Below are 18,296 nucleotides of genomic sequence, written 5' to 3' on the forward strand. Positions count from 1 at the left end.
CTCACATGATCAGCAATTCCCCAGATGGATGCATCAAATTGTCTCATGCCAATAATACGTCCCCTTCCAAACTCAGTGATTTGATAATACAGTTCGTGCATATATCTCTCAGGCATCCTCCACTTCCGCTGTAGTCACACTGATCCATTACCTGCGGTTTATAGCGTCAACGAGAGATGTAGGCACATTTTACTGGTAGGTAGTGTTGTGCAGTGATATTGGTCTTTACTTTGCACCCACGGGGGGTGGGGTGGGGGAGGCTATGTTCAAATGGTAACCATTTCTGCAGAATATACTAATGTATATGTCCTGTGAATACGAAATAAGACCTATGTCTGTCTAAGCGGTTTTATTAGACTGACGTGTAAGACTTTGAGGTATATCTCTGAACAAGTTTTTGAGATTTTTGGTAACAATATATATCACATATATATTCATATTAGAAAATCTATAGCCTCTTTTCGAGATTTTTGTTACAACATTAAACAATAACTTGTTATGTACACTATGTGATCAAAAGTATCCGGACACATGGCTGAAAATGACTTCGTGGCGCCCTCCATTGGTAATGCTGGAATTCAATATGGTGTTGGCCCACTCTTAGCCTTGACCACAGCTTCTACTCTCAATCAGGTGCTAGAAGATTTCTTGGGCACTGGTAGCCCATTCAAAGGTAGGTGGAGAAGTGGGGGACGCATACGTAACCCTTGCCGTAATTACCTGCGATGGACTGTCACTCCTGGTAGTGTACAATGCCTTCCACTGTTCCACTGTTGCGTCAGAGTCGAGGAGGACGCTGGTCCATCCTGCAATGCCATTCGGCTGAGGTGTCGATATTATTGGCGGTGGTCCGTTTGGTGCACCTTGACCCATCCTGTCCTGTTCTTCAGCCTTTCATGAACCATTATGCGCACTCCCGTTGCGCAACGAAAACACTTCGTCTCACATGATCAGCAATTCCCCAGATGGATGCATCAAATTGTCTCATGCCAATAATACGTCCCCTTCCAAACTCAGTGATTTGATAATACAGTTCGTGCATATATCTCTCAGGCATCCTCCACTTCTGCTGTAGTCACACTGATCCATTACCTGCGGTTTATAGCGTCAACGAGACCTGTAGGCACATTTTACTGGTAGGTAGTGTTGTGCAGTGATATTGGTCTTTACTTTGCACCCACGGGGGGTGGGGGGCTATGTTCAAATGGTAACAATTTCTGCAGAATATACTAATGTATATGTCCTGTGAATACGAAATAAGACCTATGTCTGTCTAAGCGGTTTTATTAGACTGACGTGTAAGACTTGGAGGTATATCTGTGAACAAGTTTTCAAGATTTTTGGTAACAATATACAGGGTGATTCAAAAAGAATACCACAACTTTAGGAATTTAAAACTCTGCAACGACAAAAGGCAGAGCTAAGCACTATCTGTCGGCGAAATAAGGGAGCTATAAAGTTTCATTTAGTTGTACATTTGTTCGCTTGAGGCGCTGTTGATTAGGCGTCAGCGTCAGTTGATGCTAAGATGGCGACCGCTCAACAGAAAGCTTTTTGTGTTATTGAGTACGGCAGAAGTGAATCGACGACAGTTGTTCAGCGTGCATTTCGAACGAAGTATGGTGTTAAACCTCCTGATAGGTGGTGTATTATACGTTGGTATAAACAGTTTACAGAGAATGGGTGTTTGTGCAAAGGGAAAAGTTCTGGACGGCCGAGAACGAGTGATGAAAATGTAGCACGCATCCAGCAAGCATTTGTTCGCAGCCCAGGAAAATCGACTCGCAGAGCTAGCAGAGAGCTGCAAATTCCACAATCAACTGTATGGAGAGTCCTACGAAAAAGGTTAGTTATGAAACCTGAACGTCAACTACCCGAGGCGATGGATCGGCCGCCAGGCAGCCCGTGACAGAGCACTTCATCACTGGCCTCCAAGAAGTCCTGATCTTACCCCCTGCGATTTTTTCTTATGGGGGTATGTTAAGGATATGGTGTTTCGGCCACCTCTCCCAGCCACCATTGATGATTTGAAACGAGAAATAACAGCAGCTATCCAAACTGTTACGCCTGATATGCTACAGAGAGTGTGTAACGAGTTGGAGTATCGGGTTGATATTGCTCGAGTGTCTGGAGGGGCCATATTGAACATCTCTGAACTTGTTTTTGAGTGAAAAAAAAACCTTTTTAAATACTCTTTGTAATGATGTATAACAGAAGGTTACATTATGTTTCTTTCATTAAATACACATTTTTAAAGTTGTGGTATTCTTTTTGAATCACCCTGTATATCACATATATATTCATATTAGAAAATCTATAGCCTATCTCCAATCGGATGTTCACTAGAGTATTGCGTAAAAATTGGAAGTAAATAGCTCAAAATACTTTTCGAGATTTTTGTTACAACATGAAACAATAAGTTGTTAAGTACACTATGTGATCAAAAATATCCGGACACATGGCTGAAAATGACTTCGTGGCGCCCTGCACTAGTAATGCTGGAATTCAATATGGTGTTGGCCCACTCTTAGCCTTGACCACAGCTTCTACTCTCGATCAGGTGCTAGAAGATTTCTTGGGCACTGGTAGCCCATTCTTCATGGAGTGCTGCACTGAGGAGAGGTATCGATGTCGGTCAGTGAGGCCTGGCACGAAGTCGGCATTACAAAATATGCCAAACGTCTTCTGTAGGATTCAGGTCAGGACTCTGTGCAGGCCAGTCCATTACAGGAATGTTACTGTCGTGTAACCATTCAGCCACAGGCCGTGCATTATGAACAGATACTCGATCTTGTTGAAAGATGCAATCGAGATTCTCGAATTGCTCTTCAACAGTGGGAAGCAAGAATGTGCTTAAAGCATCAATGTAGGACTCTGTTGCGATAGAGCCACTCAAAACAACATGGGCTGCAAGCACCCTCCATGAAAAACACGACCACACCATAACACCACCAACTCCGAATTTTACTGTTGGCATTACACACGCTGGCAGATGACGTTCACCAGGCAATTGCCATACCCACACCCTGCCATTGGATCGCCACATTGTTTCCCCTAACTCGACAGAACGTTTCTCCACTGTTCAGTTGTCCAATGTTTACACTGCTTACACCAAGCGAGGCGACGTGTGTCATTTATTGGCGTGATGTGTGTCTTATGAGCAGCCGCTAGACTGTGAAATCCAAGTATTCCCACCTCCAGCCTAGCTGCCATAGTACTTGCAGTGGATCCTGATGCAGTTTGCAATTCCTGTGTGATGGTCTGGATAGATGTCTGTCTATTACACATTATGACCCCCTTCAACTGTCGGTGGTCTCTGTCAGTTAACAAACAAGGTTGGCGTGTCCCTTCACGTTTCCACTTCACTATCACATCGGAAACAGTGGACCTAGGGATGTTTAGGAGTGTGGAAATCACGCTTACATACGTATGACACAAGCGACACCCAATCACCTGACCAAGTTCGAAGTCTCTGAGTTCCACGGAGGTGCTCTCTCATGATGTCTAATGATTACTGAGGTCGCAGACGTGGAGCGCCTGGGAATAGATGGCAGCACAATTCACCTAATATGAAAAACGTAAGTTTTTTGGGGTGTCTGGATACCTTTGATCATATAGTGTACTAGTGTAGCTATACCTTGTGTGGAGTGAGAAGAAATATACGTACACTCCTGGAAATGGAAAAAAGAACACATTGACACCAATGTGTCAGACCCACCATACTTGCTCCGGACACTGCGAGAGGGCTGTACAAGCAATGATCACACGCACGGCACAGCGGACACACCAGGAACCGCGGTGTTGGCCGTCGAATGGCGCTAGCTGCGCAGCATTTGTGCGCCGCCGCCGTCAGTGTCAGCCAGTTTGCCGTGGCATACGGAGTTCCATCGCAGTCTTTAACACTGGTAGCATGCCGCGACAGCGTGGACGTGAACCGTATGTGCAGTTGACGGACTTTGAGCGAGGGCGTATAGTGGGCATGCGGGAGGCCGGGTGGACGTACCGCCGAATTGCTCACCACGTGGGGCGTGAGGTCTCCACAGTACATCGATGTTGTCGCCAGTGGTCGGCGGAAGGTGCACGTGCCCGTCGACCTGGGACCGGACCGCAGCGACGCACGGATGCACGCCAAGACCGTAGGATCCTACGCAGTGCCGTAGGGGACCGCACCGCCACTTCCCAGCAAATTAGGGACACTGTTGCTCCTGGGGTATCGGCGAGGACCATTCGCAACCGTCTCCATGAAGCTGGGCTACGGTCCCGCACACCGTTAGGCCGTCTTCCGCTCACGCCCCAACATCGTGCAGCCCGCCTCCAGTGGTGTCGCGACAGGCGTGAATGGAGGGACGAATGGAGACGTGTCGTCTTCAGCGATGAGAGTCGCTTCTGCCTTGGTGCCAATGATGCTCGTATGCGTGTTTGGCGCCGTGCAGGTGAGCGCCACAATCAGGACTGCATACGACCGAGGCACACAGGGCCAACACCCGGCATCATGGTGTGGGGAGCGATCTCCTACACTGGCCGTACACCACTGGTGATCGTCGAGGGGACACTGAATAGTGCACGGTACATCCAAACCGTCATCGAACCCATCGTTCTACCATTCCTAGACCGGCAAGGGAACTTGCTGTTCCAACAGGACAATGCACGTCCGCATGTATCCCGTGCCACCCAACGTGCTCTAGAAGGTGTAAATCAACTACCCTGGCCAGCAAGATCTCCGGATCTGTCCCCCATTGAGCATGTTTGGGACTGGATGAAGCGTCGTCTCACGCGGTCTGCACGTCCAGCACGAACGCTGGTCCAACTGAGCCGCCAGGTGGAAATGGCATGGCAAGCCGTTCCACAGGACTACATCCAGCATCTCTACGATCGTCTCCATGGGAGAATAGCAGCCTGCATTGCTGCGAAAGATGGATATACACTGTACTAGTGCCGACATTGTGCATGTTCTGTAGCCTGTTTCTATGTGCCTGTGGTTCTGTCAGTGTGATCATGTGATGTATCTGACCCCAGGAATGTGTCAATAAAGTTTCCCCTTCCTGGGACAATGAATTCACGGTGTTCTTATTTCAATTTCCAGGAGTGTATTTTAGGAGCAAAACTGTAACAACTGTCTGGATACTTTTTATCATATAGTGTAGTAGTCTAGCTATGCTGTATGTACTTTAGGATCAGAACTGTAATTAGCAGAGTTGTAGCAACTGCATTCGTGCCAATGTTTCCAGGACGGCGCGTAGCTCTCTGCTGCAGACTGACCACGGCGCACAGCACCCCTCGCCCCCTTGCAAGCCTCGCTGCCCTCTGGCTCAGCAGCTGACACCAGGCAGAGCATCAGCTGCAGGCAGGCATGTCGCCCCCTACTTCGCCCCCCACTGGCCTACCCCCCACCTTCGTGCCAGGTTTCCACGACGAGGCGGCGGTGCGTGCCATGCGCTACAACCCACTGGGCGAGACCGGCCTCTGCGTGTCTCGCCTCGGCTGTGGCGGCGGCGTCTTCAGCAGCCTATATGGGTATGTCCTACCTGACACTCTGACCGCCATTTTTCATTATAAGAATAAATCAGATGTAAACAAACACAAACACGACGACTGGGCAGCAGCAGCAGTAGCACATGTATACTGGTGTTATTACACTCTTGGAAGTACGTCTTACTGACGTATTCTACACCTTATTACTATGTTGTGCTAAATGAAACCTTAAGATACTGTGGAGGTAAAATAATCCCCCATTTCGATCTCCGGGTGGGAACTACTCAGGAGGATGTCGTTACCAGGAGAAACAAAATTAGCATTCTACAGAGCACAGCGAGTAATGTCAGATCCCTTAATCGGGCAGGTAGTTTAGAGAATTTAAAATGGGAAATGGATAGGTTAAAGTTAGATATAGTGGAAATTAGTTATGTTCGGTGATAGGAGGAATGGGGCTTGTCATCAGGTGAATACAGGGCTGTAAATAAAATATCAAATAGGGATAATGCAGGAGTATGCTTAGTAAAGAATAACAAACTAGGAATATGAATTATTGATTTATTGGTCCATTTTCATGTACAGCTGCACAATGTACAAGATATATTTGGATTTTTATGTTAATATTAACAGTTTTACATATAATATACCTTTGTACATAATAACACACATTAATATATCAATTAATGATGAATACTTAAATAAATGTTGTTACGCTATATACAGAGAGATAAAATACAAATGTTGTTCTCAATGAGACTACAAGGGGTTAACAGAAAAATTTAGTTTTGTAGGTATTCATTTACTGTATAAAAGCAGTGATCGACCAAGTACGACTTCAGTTTGGATTTGAAATGACCTATGTTTTGTATGTGTTTAATGGTATCTGGTAAGGCATTGTATAGTTTGATACTAGGATGGATAAGGCTGTTTTGAAATAACTTTGTGTTGGCGCTTTGAACATGTACATCCAGTTTTTGTCTTGTATCATATCTGTGTATTGTGTGATTTTGAGTGATCAGTGGTCTTTTTGTATGTAAGTTTTGCCTTAAATACATTATATTTTCAAGTATATATACGCAAGGAAGTGGTCTACATGATTTGAGATTATCTATCCCTTCCATTATTCTTATAATTTTTTTTTAATTTTCAATGTTTTGATGGCTTCTCCAGAATTTCCCCAGAACATTATCCCATACCAGAGGTGAGAGTGTACAACTGCACTGAAGGGTGTTGTAGCTGGTACAATTTTTTAATGTATGTGACACAAAACAAGAAGTACTTAATGTTTTGTTCATTTGCTCAATGTGTTCTTTCTATATGAAGTTGTCTTGTAGATGAAGTCCAAGAAATATGGCAATTGTTTGTCCATGTAGCTCTAGATTGGGTGATATCAGATTTTTTGTTTGTGCTGTGTGTATATCCATAGCTACAGTTTTTTCAGTGTTGATTATTAAGTCATTGTCATCAAAGTAACATGTTAGCTTGTCAGTGGCTTCTTTTATGTTTTTTTACAAGAGTTTCTTCTGAGTTTCCTGTCATTAGAACACTCATATCCTAAGCAAATTCAAATATTTTACTGCTGTCGTTGCTTATGTTTGGGTCATTTACATAGAGTAGGAACAGAACAGGACCCATTACTGATCCTTGTGTCACGCCATATTTAACAGTCATAAGGTACTGTGAACAGCATAGTGAACGTATTATTGCAGCCATGACAGACACAAAGTCCACACCTACCAATGTAGTACAAGTTTATATGCCAACTAGCTCCGCAGATGAGGAGGAGATTGAGGAAATGTATTATGAGATAAAAGAAATTATTCAGATAGTTAAGGGAGACGAGAATTTAGTAGTCATGGGCGACTGGAATACGATTGGAGGAAAAGGAAGTGAAGGAAAAGTAGTAGGTGAATATGGGCTGGGGAAAAGGAATGAAAGAGGAAGCCACTCAGTAGAATTTTGCACAGAGCGTCACTTAATCACAGCTAACACTTACTTTAAGACAATGAGAGAAGGTTGTATACGTGGAAGAGACCTAGAGACGCTGGAAGGTTTCAGATTGATTATATAATGCTAAAACAGAGACTTTGGAACCAGGTTTTAAATCGTACAACGTTTCCAGGGGCAGATATGGAATCTGTCGACAATTTATTGTTTATGAATTGTAGATTAAAACGGAAGAAACTGCAAAAAGATGGGAATGTAAGGAGATGGGACCTGGATAATTTGAAAGAACCATAGGTTGTAAAGAGTTTCAGAGGGATCGTTAGGGAACGAATGACAAGAACAGGGGAAAGGGAAACAGTAGAAAAAGAATGGGTAGCTTTGAGAGACGAAATAATGAAGGCAGCAGAGGACCCAGTAGGTAAAAAGACGAAGGCTGGTAGAAATCCTTTGATAACACAAGAGATACTGAATTTAATCGATCAAAGCAGAAAGTATAAAAATGCAATAAACAGGCGGATGAGAGGGAATAAACAGGACTAAAACATGAGATCGACAGCAAGTGCAAAATGGGTAAGCAGGAATGGCTACAGGACAAATGTAAGGATGCACCAGCATATATCACTGGTGGTAAGATAGATGCTGCATACAGGAAAATTAAAAAGACCTTTGAACAAACGAGAGCCACCTGTATGAATATCAAGAGCTCAGATGGAAAACCAGTTCTAAGCAAAGAGGGGAGCGCACGAAGGTGGAAGGAATCTATAGACGGTTTATACAAGCGTGATGAACTTGAGGACAATATTATGGAAATGGAAGAGAACGCAGAGGAAGATGAGAAGGGACATATGATACTGCGTGAAGAATTTGACAAACCACTTAAAGACTTAAGTCAAAACAAGGCCCGAGGAGTAGACAACATTCCATTAGAACTACTGATAGCCTTGGGAGAGGCTCCATCTGGTTAGCAAGATGTATGAGAGAGACAATTGAAATACCCACAGACTTTAAGAAAAATATAGTAATTCTAATTCCAAAGGAATCAGGTGTTGACAGATGTGAAAATTACCGAACTATCAGTTTAATAAGTCATGGTTGCAAAAGACTAACACGGATCTTTTACGGATGAATGGAAAAACTGATAGAAGTTGACCTCGGGGAATATCAGTTTGGAATCTGTAGAAATGTAGGAACACGCGAGGCAAGACAGATAATCCTACATTTATAGCTTTTGTAGACTTAAAGGAAGTTATTGACAATGTTGGCTGGAATACACTCTTTCAAACTCTAAAGGTGGCAGGGAGAAAACACAGGGAGCGAAAGGCTATTTACAATTTCTACAGAAACCAGATGGCAATTATAAGAGTCGAGGGGCACTAAAGGGAAGCGATGGTCGAGAAGGGAATGAGGCAGGGTTGTAGCCTATCCCAGATATTATTCTATCTGTATATTGAGCAAGCAGTAAAGGAAACAAAAGAAAAATTCGAGGTAGGAATTGAAATCCATGGAGAAGAGATAAAAACTCTGAGGTTCGCCGATGACATTGTAATTCTGTCAGAGAAAACAAAGGACCTGGAAGAGCAGGTGAACGGAATTGGACAGTGCCTAGAAAGGAGGATATGAGATGAACATCAACAAAAGCAAAAGGATAATGGAATGTAGTCGAATTAAGTCGGTTGATGCTGAGGGAATTAGATTAGGAAATGAGACACTTGAAGTAGTAGGTGAGTTTTGCTACTTGGGCAACAAAACAACTGATGATGGGCGAAGCAGGAAGGATATAATATGTAGAGTGGCAATGGCAACAAAACCGTTTCTGAAGAAGAGAAATTTGTTAACATGGAGTATAGATTTAAGTGTCAGGAAGTCCTTTCTGAAAGCATTTGTGTGGAGTGTCGCTAATAATGGAAGTGAAACAATGTAGACAAGAAGACAATAGGGGTTTGTGAGATGTGGTGTTACAGAAAAATGCTGAAGATTAGATGGGTACATCACATAACTAATGAGGAGGTAATGAATAGAATTGCGGAAAAGATAAATTTATGGCTCAACTTGACTGGAAGAAGGGATCGGTTGGTAGGACATGTTCTGAGGCATCAAAAGATCACCAATTTAATACTGGAGGGCAGCGTGGTGGGTAAAAATCGTAGAGGGAGACCATGGCATGAATACATTAAACAGATTCAGAAGGATGTATGTTGTGGTAGTTACTCGGAGATGAAGAGGCTTGCACAAGATAGAGTAGCATGGAGAGCTGCATCAAACCAGTCTTTCGACTGAAGAGCACAACAACAACAAGATATTGTAATGTATGACAGCCATCAACATGTTCTTAATCATCTAACACGGCTCCTCTCGTTTATTGTGTGTGTTTGGTATAAGCGGAATTTTCACAAGTCCTTTTCTACCTCCCAGCTGTGGAGTTCCGAGATGATCGGGTACAAAATCTGCCAGTGTTAATGTACCCAACGGAAGCTTTAAATCAACACGATCTTTAAATCTGGCCCTGTCCTTCATAAATATGCCACGTGGCTAATGTTAGAGCACAAATTAAAGGAATAACCATGTCCATGAAAGAGAGTATCCGCTACCACGGTTAAAGTTCTTCTTGTGAATGTTATGACGCCATTAATAAATATAGACCTTAATCAGAAGCATATAGCTAAGGTAGAATATTCCAAATTTTTAGGTGTGTCCATTGATGAGAGAGTAAATTGGAAGAAACAGATTGATGATCTGCTGAAACGTTTGAGTTCAGATACTTATGCAATAAGGGTCATTGCAAATTTTGGTGATAAACATCTTAGTAAATTAGCTTACTACGCCTATTTTCACTCATTGCTTTCATATGGCATCATATTTTGGGTAATTCATCACTGAGGAATGAAGTATTTATTGCACAAAAGCGTGTAATCAGAATAATCGCTGGAGTCCACCCAAGATCATCCTGCAGACATTTATTTAAGGATCTAGGGATATTCAGAGTAGCTTCTCAGTATATATACTCTCTTATGAAATTTATTATTAACAACCAAACCCAATTCAAAAGTAATAGCAGTGTGCATAACTACAATACTAGGAGAAAGAATGGTCTTCATTATTCAAGATTAAATCTAACTTTGGCACAGAAAGGGGTGAATTATACTGCCACTAAAGTCTTGGGGTCACTTACCAAATAGTATCGACTCACAGATAACCAACAAGGATTTAAGAAGAAATTAAAAGAATTTCTGAATGACAACTCCTTCTACTCCATAGAGGAATTTTTAGATTTAAATTAAGAAAAAAAAGAAAAAAAATTATAAAAAAGAAATAAAAATAAAAAATAAAAAAACACAAAAAATAAAAAAGGTTGTTATGTTAACTTAAGTATGTTGTTAAATTAACTTAATTATGTCATGTATTGGAAAATTTGACTCGTTCCACATCATTACGAAATATCGTATTAATGATCCATGGAACTAGTATTAATCTAATCTAATCTAATCTCGCTCATTCGTATTTCAACAGCCTCCTTAAGAACAGAATCCCAGTATATGGAGGCATGGGACAAAACTTTTGTTTCATCAAACAGTATTTTATATTTGTCAGCGAGGCTGTGCTCCACAATTGCCGACTTCTCTAGTTCTCTATTTTTATTGTGCCATTGGAGTTCTGCACAGCGGTCGCAAATGATACGAATGGTCTGACGTATGTAATTGCTTCCACACTCACACGGGGTACTATAAATTCCAGGGAACCTGAGGCTGAGACTGTCCTTAACAGGGTGCATCATCTCCTTTTATCCCGAACTGACGCGGCAAGAACACCCAGAATGTTTTACGTACCAGTGTCGTCGCGAAAGACTTCGTTCTCAACGTAAATCTGAATGGATGGGCGCGCGTTTGAACTGTCATCTCCCCAAATGCGAGTCCAGTGTGTTAATCACTGCACCACCTCGCACGGTGCTGTCGCCGACTAATCATGTAAAACCTGATGTGAAGGTTCTGCTCATCTCACTCTCCCAGACCAGCCATCACTACATCGACGGCGTTTATTAACTTACATACTTACGCCTGTCACTAAACTATTTGACACTTGTGGTTATCCTACATCTTTTGCCCTTTGTAGTCAGACTGCCTCTCTCTCGATTTTTCACTCCTGTAGGAGGCGTGCGTGGCTCATGTTCCCGCCATCATGTGTTTTACAGCCTGTTTTTAACGTACTTCCACCTCACTACGCTAATTTAAATAACTACTGTCACTAAGTTGCTGCTTTGCCTGACCATGACCAGCGCTATCGATATGTCCCCTCTCGTAGTATCTTTGCTCGACTGCTATTACACTACTGCCCATCAAAATTGCTACACCAAGAAGAAATGCAGATGAGAAATGGGTATTCGTTGGACAAATATATCATACTAGAACTAACATTTGATTACATTTTCACGCAATTTGGGTGCATAGATCCTGAGAAATCAGTACCCAGAACAACCACCTCTGGCCGTAATAACGGCCTCGATACGCCTGGGCATTGAGTCAGACGGAGCTTGGATGGTGTGTACACGTACAGCTGCCCATGCAGCTTCAACACTATACCATAGTTCAAAAGTAGTGACTGGCGTATTGTGACGAGCCAGTTGCTCGGCCACCATTGACCAGGCGTGTTCAGTTGGTGAGAGATCTGGAGAAAGTGCTGGCCAGGGCAGCAGTCGAACATTTTCTGTATCCAGAAAGGTCCGTGCAGGACCTGCACCATGCGGTCGTGCATTATCCTGCTGAAATGTAGGGTTTCGCAGGGATCGAATGAAGGGTAGAGCCACGGGTCATAACACATCTATAATGTAACGTCCACTGTTCAAAGTGCCGTCAGTGCGAACAACACGTGACCGAGACATGTAACCAATGGCACCCCATACCATCACGGCAGGTGATACGCCAGTATGGCAATGACGAATACACGCTTCCAATGTGCGTTGACTGTGATGTCACTAAACAGGGATGGGACCATCATGATGCTGTAAACAGAACCTGGATTCATCCGAAAATATGACGTTTTGCCATTCGTGCACCCAGGTTCGTCGCTGAGGACAGCATCTCAGGCGCTCCTGTCTGTGATGCAGCGTCAAGGGTAACCGCAGCCACGGTCTCCGACCTGATAGTCCGAGCTGCTGCAAACGGCGTTGAACTGTTCGTGCAGATGGTTGTCCTCTTGCAAATGCCCCTATCTGTTGACTCAGGGATCGAAACGTGCCTGCACGATCCGTTACAGCCGTGCGGATAAGATGCCTGTCATCTCGACTGCTAGTGATACGAGGCCGTTGGGATCCAGCACGGCATTCCGTATTACCCTCCTGAACCCGCCGATTCCATATTCTGCTAACAGTCATTGGATCTCGACCAACGTGAGCAGCAATGTCGCGATACGATTAACCGCAATCGCGATAGGCTACAATCCGACCTTTATCAAAGTCGGAAAGTTCATGGTACGCATTTCTCCTCCTTACACGAGGCCTCACAACAAAGTTTCACCAGGCAACGCCGGTCAACTGCTGTTTGCTGCTGAGTAATCGGTTTGAAAATTTCGCTCATGTCAGCATGTTGTAGGTGTCGCCACCGGCTCCAAATTTGTGTGAATCCTCTGAAAAGCTAATCATTTGCACATCACAGCATCTTCTTCCTGTCGGTTAAATTTCGCCTCTGTAACACGTCATCTTCGTGGTGTAGCAATTTTAATAGCCAGTAGTGTACTTCCCAGTCGTCGTCTGCCGTAAGCGAGTTCGAGTGGCGATTTTGTGTGGCGAGTTCGGCCTGCCGGTCAGTTGTAACGTGTCTGGAACGCAGTCTGGACTTGCAATGCGGCACTGGTGCAGTCGGGTTGGAGCAGTGAGGTCTGCGTCGACATGGCTCGTCCAACCATTGCAGCCACGCATCACTTGAGCTGGGCCACGGCCTTGGTGGATCCTCGGTCGGTCTTCCTACCGGATGACGCGGTTTGGCTCGCCGATCGTTCATGAGTCGGCTGTGTGTGTGTGTGCATTGACTCCCGAATTGTCTTCGTGCGTGCTTAGTTACTACACTCCTGGAAATGGAAAAAAGAACACATTGACACCGGTGTGTCAGACCCACCATACTTGCTCCGGACACTGCGAGAGGGCTGTACAAGCAATGATCACACGCACGGCACAGCAGACACACCAGGAACCGCGGTGTTGGCCGTCGAATGGCGCTAGCTGCGCAGCATTTGTGCACCGCCGCCGTCAGTGTCAGCCAGTTTGCCGTGGCATACGGAGCTCCATCGCAGTCTTTAACACTGGTAGCATGCCGCGACAGCGTGGACGTGAACCGTATGTGCAGTTGACGGACTTTGAGCGAGGGCGTATAGTGGGCATGCGGGAGGCCGGGTGGACGTACCGCCGAATTGCTCAACACGTGGGGCGTGAGGTCTCCACAGTACATCGATGTTGTCGCCAGTGGTCGGCGGAAGGTGCACGTGCCCGTCGACCTGGGACCGGACCGCAGCGACGCACGGATGCACGCCAAGACCGTAGGATCCTACGCAGTGCCGTAGGGGACCGCACCGCCACTTCCCAGCAAATTAGGGACACTGTTGCTCCTGGGGTATCGGCGAGGACCATTCGCAACCGTCTCCATGAAGCTGGGCTACGGTCCCGCACACCGTTAGGCCGTCTTCCGCTCACGCCCCAACATCGTGCAGCCCGCCTCCAGTGGTGTCGCGACAGGCGTGAATGGAGGGACGAATGGAGACGTGTCGTCTTCAGCGATGAGAGTCGCTTCTGCCTTGGTGCCAATGATGCTCGTATGCGTGTTTGGCGCCGTGCAGGTGAGCGCCACAATCAGGACTGCATACGACCGAGGCACACAGGGCCAACACCCGGCATCATGGTGTGGGGAGCGATCTCCTACACTGGCCGTACACCACTGGTGATCGTCGAGGGGACACTGAATAGTGCACGGTACATCCAAACCGTCATCGAACCCATCGTTCTACCATTCCTAGGCCGGCAAGGGAACTTGCTGTTCCAACAGGACAATGCACGTCCGCATGTATGCCGTGCCACCCAACGTGCTCTAGAAGGTGTAAGTCAACTACCCTGGCCAGCAAGATCTCCGGATCTGTCCCCCATTGAGCATGTTTGGGACTGGATGAAGCGTCGTCTCACGCGGTCTGCACGTCCAGCACGAACGCTGGTCCAACTGAGGCGCCAGGTGGAAATGGCATGGCAAGCCGTTCCACAGGACTACATCCAGCATCTCTACGATCGTCTCCATGGGAGAATAGCAGCCTGCATTGCTGCGAAAGGTGGATATACACTGTACTAGTGCCGACATTGTGCATGCTCTGTTGCCTGTGTCTATGTGCCTGTGGTTCTGTCAGTGTGATCATGTGATGTATCTGACCCCAGGAATGTGTCAATAAAGTTTCCCCTTCCTGGGACAATGAATTCACGGTGTTCTTATTTCAATTTCCAGAAATTATAATAAATTACAATTTTGAGTGCACCTGGCCGACACCTTATTTGACCTTCTCCACAATCCTAATCACCTGTGCAGTGGATTTAGCGGGTGTGTCACTGTAGTTGCTTCTCCTCCAGTATATTCGGAAGAAATGTTGTAACGAAGTACTACGCTGTTTGCAGGAGCTTCACAGAGGAGGAGTGCATCGCCACCATCAGAGAGGCCATCCGCCAGGGGGTCAACTACATCGACACGGCCCCCTGGTACGGGCAGGGCCGCTCCGAAGACATCCTGGGCAAGGTAAGCCACCCGCCAACAGTCCAGGCCTGCCCAGTCTAGCTAAGAAACAACAAAACATACTAACCCAACAAGTTGTTGTTTGCAGGAGGTTGTCTGTGGGAGGCAACATTAAATAGACTACCACGGTACATTCTATATCTAAATCTAACACAGTCCACAAACCACCTTACAGTGCAAGGTGGACATACCAATTAGTCATTTTCTGCAGAGCTGACAACTGCGAGAATTATCGCACAATCAGCTTAACAGCTCATGCATCGAAGCTGCTTACAAGAATAATATACAGAAGAATGGAAAAGAAAATTGAGAATGCGCTAGGTGACGATCAGTTTGGCTTTAGGAAAAGTAAAGGGACGAGAGAGGCAATTCTGACGTTACGGCTAATAATGGAAGCAAGGCTAAAGAAAAATCGAGACACTTTCATAGGATTTGTCGACCTGGAAAAAGCGTTTGACAATTTAAAATGGTGCAAGCTGTTCGAGATTCTGAAAAAAGTAGGGGTAAGCTATAGGGAGAGACGGGTCATGTACAATATGTACAACAACCAAGAGGGAATAATAAGAGTGGACGATCAAGAACGAAGTGCTCGTATTAAGAAGGGTGTAAGACAAGGCTGTAGCCTTTCGCCCCTACTCTTCAATCTGTACATCGAGGAAGCAATGATGGAAATAAAAGAAAGGTTCAGGAGTGGAATTAAAATACAAGGTGAAAGGATATCAGTCATACGATTCGCTGATGACATTGCTATCCTGAGTGAAAGTGAAGAAGAATTAAATGAGCTGCTGAACGGAATGAACAGTCTAATGGGTACACAGTATGGTTTGAGAGTAAATCGGAGAAAGACGAAGGTAATGAGAAGTAGTTAAGTAGAAATGAGAACAGCGAGAAACTTAACATCAGGATTGATGGTCACGAAGTCAATGAAGTTAAGGAATTGTGCTACCTAGGCAGTAAAATAACCAATGACGGACGGAGCAAGGAGGACATCAAAAGCAGACTCGCTATGGCAAAAAACGCATTTCTGGTCAAGAGAAGACTACTAATATCAAATACCGGCCTTAATTTGAGGAAGAAATTTCTGAGGATGTACGTCTGGAGTACAGCATTGTATGGTAGTGAAACATGGACTGTGGGAAAACCGGAACAGAAGAGAATCGAAGCATTTGAGATGTGGTGCTATAGACGAATGTTGAAAATTAGGTGGACTGATAAGGTAAGGAATGAGGAGGTTCTACGCAGAATGGGAGAGGAAAGGAATATGTGGAAAACACTGATAAGGAGAAGAGACAGGATGATAGGACATCTGCTAAGACATGAGGGAATGACTTCCACGGTACTAGAGGGAGCTGTAGAGGGCAAAAACTGTAGAGGGAGACAGAGATTGGAATACGTCAAGCAGATAATTGAGGACGTAGGTTGCAAGTGCTACTCTGAGATGAAGAGGTTAGCACAGGAAAGGAATTCGTGGCGGGCCGCATCAAACCAGTCAGTAGACTGATGACCAAAAAAAAAAGTCTTTTCCTGTTCCACTCGCAAATGATGCGGGGGGTAGACGCCTGTCCTCAAGCCTCTGTCTTTTTTGTTTTTTTGAGGTCATCAGTCTTCTGACTGGTTTGATCTGGCCCACCACGACTTCGTCTCCTGTGCCAACCTCTTCATCTCAGAGTAGCACAGACAACCTAGGTTCTCAATTATTTGCTGGATGTATCCCAATCTCTATCTTCCTGTACACACCAACTGATATCGGGGCTACCTGACGAGGCTACCGTTTTCATGTAATCTAGGGTGCAACGCTGTGGTCACCAGCCCAGGAGAGGAGCAACAGGTGATGCCGTGGTGTTAGTAAAAGAAGTCTTGTCGGTCGCCTGCTGCTGCCACAGCGAAGTTTCGCCGCTCTGTGCTAACGGCTACGTTCGTTGTTCGGCTCACATACATTTCTGCGGTTATTTCATGCTGTGTTGCTTGTCTGCTAGCACTGACAACTCTACGTAAACGCCATTACTCTCAGTCGTTAAGTGAAGACCGTTAGTCTCTGCGTTGTTTGTGATGAGAGGTAATGCCTGAAATTTGTACTTATTGCCATGTACACTGTTATTAAGTGGACTACAAACAATACATACGTCAAGGCACACAACTACACTACTGGCCATTAAAACAGCTACACCACCAAGATGACGTGCTACAGACGCGAAATTTAACCGACAGGAAAAAGATGCTGTGATATGCAACTGATTAGCTTTTCAGAGCATTCACACAAGATTGGTGCCGGTGGCGACACCTACAACGAGCTGAAATGAGGAAAGTTTCCAACCGATTTCTCATACATAAACAGCAGTTGACCGGCGTTGCCTGGTGAAAAGTTGTTGTGATGCCTCGTGTAAGGAGGAGAAACGCGTACCATGAAGTTTCCGACTTTGATAAAGGTCGGATTGTAGCCTATCGCGATTGCTCTTTATCGTATCGCGACATTACAGCTCGCGTTGGTCGAGATCCAATGACTGTTAGCAGAATATGGAATCGGTGGGTTCAGGAGGGTAATACGGAACACTGTGCTGGATACCATCGGCCTTCTATCACTAGCAGTCGAGATGACAGGCATCTTATCCGCACGGCTGTAACGGATCGTGCAGCCACGTCTCGATCCCTGAGTCAACAGATGGGGACGTTTGGAAGACAACAACCATCTCCAGGAACAGTTCGACGACGCGTTCAGCAGCACGGACTATCAGGTCGGAGACCGTGGCTGCGGTTACCCTTGACGCTGCATCACAGACAGGAGCGCCTGCGATGATGTACTCGACGACGAACCTGGGTGCACGAATGGCTAAACATCATTTTTTTCGGATGAATCCAGGTTCTGTTTACAGCATCACGATGGTTGCATCCGTGTTTGGTGACATCACGGTGAACGCACATTGGAAACGTGTATTTGTCATCCCCATACTGGCGTATCAGCTGGCGTGATGGTATGGGGTGCCATTGGTTACACGTCCCGGTCACCCCTTGTTCACATTGACGGCACTTTGAACAGTGGACGTTACATTTCAGATGTGTTGCTACTCGTGGCTCTACCCTCCATTCGATTCCTGCGAAACACTACATTTCAGCAGGACAATGCACGAC

The 18,296-nt window shown here is 45.3% G+C and overlaps 1 protein-coding gene across 2 annotated transcripts in view; it reads left to right on the forward strand.

Annotated features, from left to right (window-relative positions):
* Nucleotides 1–18,296, forward strand: part of LOC126108958 (uncharacterized) — a 121,220-nt gene that overhangs the window by 50,053 nt on the left and 52,871 nt on the right. For both annotated transcript variants that reach the window (XM_049914347.1, XM_049914348.1), the window contains exons 2-3: nt 5,229–5,514; nt 15,056–15,173. In XM_049914347.1, coding sequence (XP_049770304.1) covers nt 5,351–5,514; nt 15,056–15,173 — 282 coding nt within the window. In that variant the 5' untranslated portion in view covers nt 5,229–5,350. The remainder of the gene's footprint in view (nt 1–5,228; nt 5,515–15,055; nt 15,174–18,296) is intronic.

This window comes from Schistocerca cancellata, chromosome 11 (genome assembly GCF_023864275.1).
Source record: "Schistocerca cancellata isolate TAMUIC-IGC-003103 chromosome 11, iqSchCanc2.1, whole genome shotgun sequence".
In the NCBI taxonomy this organism is placed as follows: Eukaryota; Metazoa; Arthropoda; class Insecta; order Orthoptera; family Acrididae; genus Schistocerca; species Schistocerca cancellata.